This window comes from Egretta garzetta, unplaced genomic scaffold (genome assembly GCF_000687185.1).
Source record: "Egretta garzetta isolate BGI_Z169 unplaced genomic scaffold, ASM68718v1 scaffold575, whole genome shotgun sequence".
NCBI lineage: Eukaryota > Metazoa > Chordata > Aves > Pelecaniformes > Ardeidae > Egretta > Egretta garzetta.
In genome coordinates, this window is record NW_009259790.1 from 1,796,310 (window position 1) to 1,801,164 (window position 4,855).

Here is a 4,855-nt window from a genome sequence, read left to right on the forward strand (position 1 = left end):
TTTTGTCTGCAGGTAATGTTTCTTGTAAGGTGTTTCCAAGACTTCTATGACTTAAGTCATTTTGGGGAACAAAACAATTGTTTTCTTAGGCTGTACAAGACAGTATTTTTACTGACAATGTCTTCTCACCAGGTTATACTGCTACTATTAGTCATTAGTTCCTGTGTTTCATAGGCCCTGAGAAGTTCTAAAAAAAAAATAAAAATCAGATGCTAAGAAGTGCCAACAACTGAAAATAAAAATAGAGCATCTAGCCCAACAATCTGAAAAACCTAGTCAATGGCATATCTGTTCAAGTTTGCAATTAGTATTAAACTATATATAATTTTACATCTGACTGAAGGGTATTAAAGTATTTTGATCTTTTTCTTTTCTCATGTAATTGCAGTTTTTAGTGTTTCTTTCTTTGTGGTTCCTTAGAGAAAAGGCCTGCATGGTTATTCCTGAAGAAAGAGAAGGAAGAGATGAAACAAACTTAGACCTGGTACGAGATGCTACACCTGCCTCTGCTTCTACTGACACACGCAAAGCAGGTGAGCAGTTCTCAATGTTGGGCTTGCTGCTCTAAGCTTTGAAAAAGACCCATAACTATTGTGTTTAAATCCCACACAAAGCATCTGGGTCACGGACACATTGCACACTGACTCTGCAGTCCTGGTGGTAAAGAAATACCACCTAGTTGTAGTAGATACCTTACTCCATCTACCTCTGTCTGTGCAATGACAATGAATTATGTTTTTCTTTGAAAAAAAAATATCAATCAACAAAGTAGTTTACCATGAAGACAGATACCATTTGGGTTGTTTCTGGGCAGCTTGTTAGTTATGAGACTGTCTATTATTGCTTGTAGTGAGGTGGAGAGAAATTAAAACTGAAGTCTACAGATAGTCAAAGGCAATCTTGTCCCTGAGCTAGTAAATGTTGGGGACGACTACTGATCTTGGCTAAAGAGCTTGCCTGGATAAACAAATGCAGATTGTGGGCTTTATCTACTTTCTTTGCAATGAAGCATCTTTTTTCTTTTGTTGCAGTTCTAACCATGGTTTTGTTCCTTTCTTTTGACATATATGCTCTGTCTTCACCTCTACAGCTCTGCCCCAGTTTTTATTTGCTGACACTTTTGTAATCCTGCTCTTCTTTACCATATGCTCTCTAATCTTCACTGTTACGTCTTTTGTGGCCTTGATGCTGCAGTCTCTTCGTGTGTCCTTCTACAGATCTATAAGAGGCTAAAATATAATTCCTACAATAAAATGCTATATTTCTGTAGGGAATGGATGGAAATAAAAAGGATCAGCTTTGTTATCTTGTTTTGTGGGCAGCTCTTTAAGGATTTTTCTAATGCATTTAAATAATTTTCATCTACAGTTTAATATATTTCATTGTCACATACACAAAGCTTATAGCAGGTAGTGTGGTAGTTCTATTAAAGTGCAGAGCATACTCCATAAACTATAGTGTATAATTTGGCAACTGATTTTTGTCTATAACAGTGAAAAATTAAATAAAGTCTGGATTTAATATACCTGCTGCATTTGTGAAGATCTGTGAGACATGAAGTCCGTCCATTACAGAAGCATGGGCAGCACACAGGGAAACTAGACCACCAGAGTCAGAAGTATTAAGTATTAGGTTAACTGTATTTATTTTGCTCTTTAGGTGGACAGGAGCAGAAGAGCGTTCAGCAAACTGTCATAGTGGATATGCGGGAATTTCGTAGTGAGCTTCCGTCGCTGATTCATCGTCGTGGCATTGACATTGAGCCTGTTACTTTGGAAGTTGGAGATTACATTTTAACTCCTGATATCTGTGTAGAGCGGAAGAGTATCAGTGATTTGATTGGTTCCTTAAATAATGGAAGACTGTATACACAATGCATTTCTATGTCCCGTTACTATAAGCGACCAATTCTCCTGATTGAATTTGATCCTAACAAATCTTTCTCTTTGATTCCACGAGGCTCTCTACATCAGGAAATCTCCAGTAATGATGTTACTTCTAAACTAACCCTTCTTACACTCCATTTCCCGAAGTTACGTATCCTGTGGTGTCCTTCTCCCCATGCTACTGCTGAACTCTTTGAAGAGCTAAAACAAAACCACCCCCAACCCGATGCAGAAACAGCAGTGGCTGTCACAGCAGATTCTGAAATTCTTCCTGAGTCGGACAAGTATAACCCCGGTCCTCAGGACTTTCTATTAAAAATGCCAGGTATTAATGCAAAAAACTGCCGTGCCTTAATGAACCACGTTAAAAGCATTGCAGAGCTAGTGACGCTGTCAAAGGACGAACTCTCCAAAATCCTGGGTAATGCTGCCAATGCCACGCAACTCTTCGACTTTATTCACCTGACCTACGGAGAGGCAGTAGTTAAAGGAAAAAGCAAAAGATGACTAATGAGATTGTTCAACGCAGGGCATAGATAAGTCTGTTTTCTTGGACAGTACTCGGGCAAAATATATGAAATATTTTAATAAATGCCCCCTAAGATAACCAGCTGTTTCTTGCTAATGCTGTTCCATCAGTTTTAACATGAGTTAATTATTACTGAAGGTGAGTTTCAAGATAAATAAAAAAATGTTTTTAATAGAGAAATGCAAATTATTTTTATTCTTTCTACACTTCAACTAATTCTATAATATCACTGAATGAACTAAATTAAGTTCTCCACCAAGTCCATAGGAATTAAGTGCTAAGACTAATTGATAAAGGTGTTTTCTTTTGGAAGTTACAATGCCTTGTTAAAGCTAAAAAAGGTACTGTGTTTTGATTAATATGTGTGACCTGCTGCATGACATATCACTGTGCTTTTGCCATTTTTATTACCATCTTACTCCCTGGAAACTGCCAATTTTCACTGACAGTGATGGAGCTACTTGAAACACATCATGGTCTTTTGTCAGGAGTTTGTTTAGGAGACCATACTTGGACTCAGTCGTGAATTTTAGAAGATCATCATAAGCCTTTGACAGTAAACTATAATTGTGTGGCATGTTCTACATTGTATTTGCTTTCTTTACTAGAAGTTATACTTCCTTTTTTGACATTCCAAAATCAGTACAGCTGCATCTTGCTAAATTTTGCAAGGTCCATTCCTTTGCTCTGGACTGGATAGCGATTCTGTGGTGGCACAATGCAATTTAATTCTCAGTGTGCCTTACTTGTATTTTTAAGGTGCTTTATTTTTTTAATCAGTTTTAATAGCTCTTTCACCTCATTCACTTGAAAGTGAAAAATCTAGGTATGCTGTTGGGACTATTTTATACTAGAGTATATTTCTTCTCATAAAATGCAACAGTTTTCAAAGTAAAGTTTTACAAAAGTGTTGCAATTCTTCCAATATCGTCTTCTTCCTGTGTCCTATTGCACTTGCATTTGAATGTCTTAAATAGACCATCTGTCAATAACTTAAGTAAAGCTATTGTCATCTGGAAGATAAAACCTTTAGCATTCCGTGTAGCATAAAACCAGGAAAAGTGACTCTTCTTTTGATAGTTTTCAAATGTGTATATTGTTAAAAACATATATTCTGCACTGAACTTTGATATGACAGCTATGTAGCAGACTGCCGTTGCCAAAAGGGTTGGTCCTGTGCCATTACATGCTAATGTATTTACATTAGCTATTTACAAAATCTTTCTCTCTAATGACTTGCACATATGTATTTATATGATTCTAATGCTAACAGCAGATGAAGATAATCTCCATCATTAATGGAGGAAGTACTGATTTTCTGTATTCGGGTTCAGTAAAAACTGTACTGTGCACTTTCATGTTTAATGTTTGCTGTGCATTTTAAGTGTGAGTTATGAATTTGTTAACTTAGAATCTAGGACTGAGCTGTGACAGATTTCCAAAGTGAGCATTTTTCTGCAGATGCAAATTTCAGTATTAATACCTCCATAACAAGATTAAAATTTGTTAATCTTGTTTCTTATTGGCTGTATTGATATCAGAACATTTTTATTTTTGGTGTGTGGTATATATTCCAGATATTAGGGTTTCTATTGCCCTATATTGTAATTTATTCCATTTAATAAAGAAAGAAGTCTTTCCATGAGACTTATGCTTATTTAAAGCAATAAGCTCAGAAATGTTCAGGGTTGAGAATGCCTGTAAAGTGGTGCTAAGAGAACCAAAAATCAGAGTAAGAAGGTAACTGTCCTGAATGCATGGCCTATAGAGCCTGAATCAGAAAAGGAAAGCTGACCAGCCTTTGAAAAATGTCTATTGTTCGTACATTTGCATCACTAAGATGTTACATGAACTGTGGGGTTTGGGTTGGGTTTTTTTCGAGATGTTCTGCATCTCAGCTTTGGCAGTGTTTTGGGTTTTGGTTTGGGTTTTTTGCTTAGATTTGTATAAGGTGAAAATGAAGGCTATATGAAGGGGTTATAAAGTTGTAGCTTTGTGGTGTATGCTAGATCAAATTCACATAATACAATTAAATAATATTTGCTAAATATTTAGATTAAATTGTCTTTTGTTTGTATATGTGGCATTTTTGTAAGGTTTTTTTGGTTGGCTTTTTTGCAGAATTTGGCTTTTTCTTTAACATAACTGCAAGTAACATCCTTGTATGTTGTTATTGCTGCTTTGGGATTTGGCACGTTACTGTATTAGGCTAAGTTGTGAGTCAGTGGTGTGTCCTTCTGGGGTAGTAGGTACAAGCTGTGCAGTCAGGTGGGAGAGGTCTTGTCTCCAGAAGCCACTTAACCCTGCAATCACCAAGCCAAAGAGTCTGCCTGGATGCAGATGCGACAAAATGTTTGGGGAAATGATGAAAATCCTTAGGATGCATTCCCTGGCCTTATGGTGTTCTTTAGCTTGCTTTCATCAACAGGAATGAAATTTT

The 4,855-nt window shown here is 36.6% G+C and overlaps 1 protein-coding gene across 1 annotated transcript in view; it reads left to right on the plus strand.

Moving 5' to 3' along the window:
* Nucleotides 1-4,512, plus strand: part of ERCC4 (ERCC excision repair 4, endonuclease catalytic subunit) — a 16,912-nt gene extending 12,400 nt beyond the window's left edge. The window contains exons 11-12 of the mRNA XM_035895082.1: nt 421-533; nt 1,660-4,512. Coding sequence (XP_035750975.1) covers nt 421-533; nt 1,660-2,393 — 847 coding nt within the window. The 3' untranslated portion in view covers nt 2,394-4,512. The remainder of the gene's footprint in view (nt 1-420; nt 534-1,659) is intronic.
* The last annotated feature ends 343 nt before the right edge of the window (nt 4,513-4,855 follow it).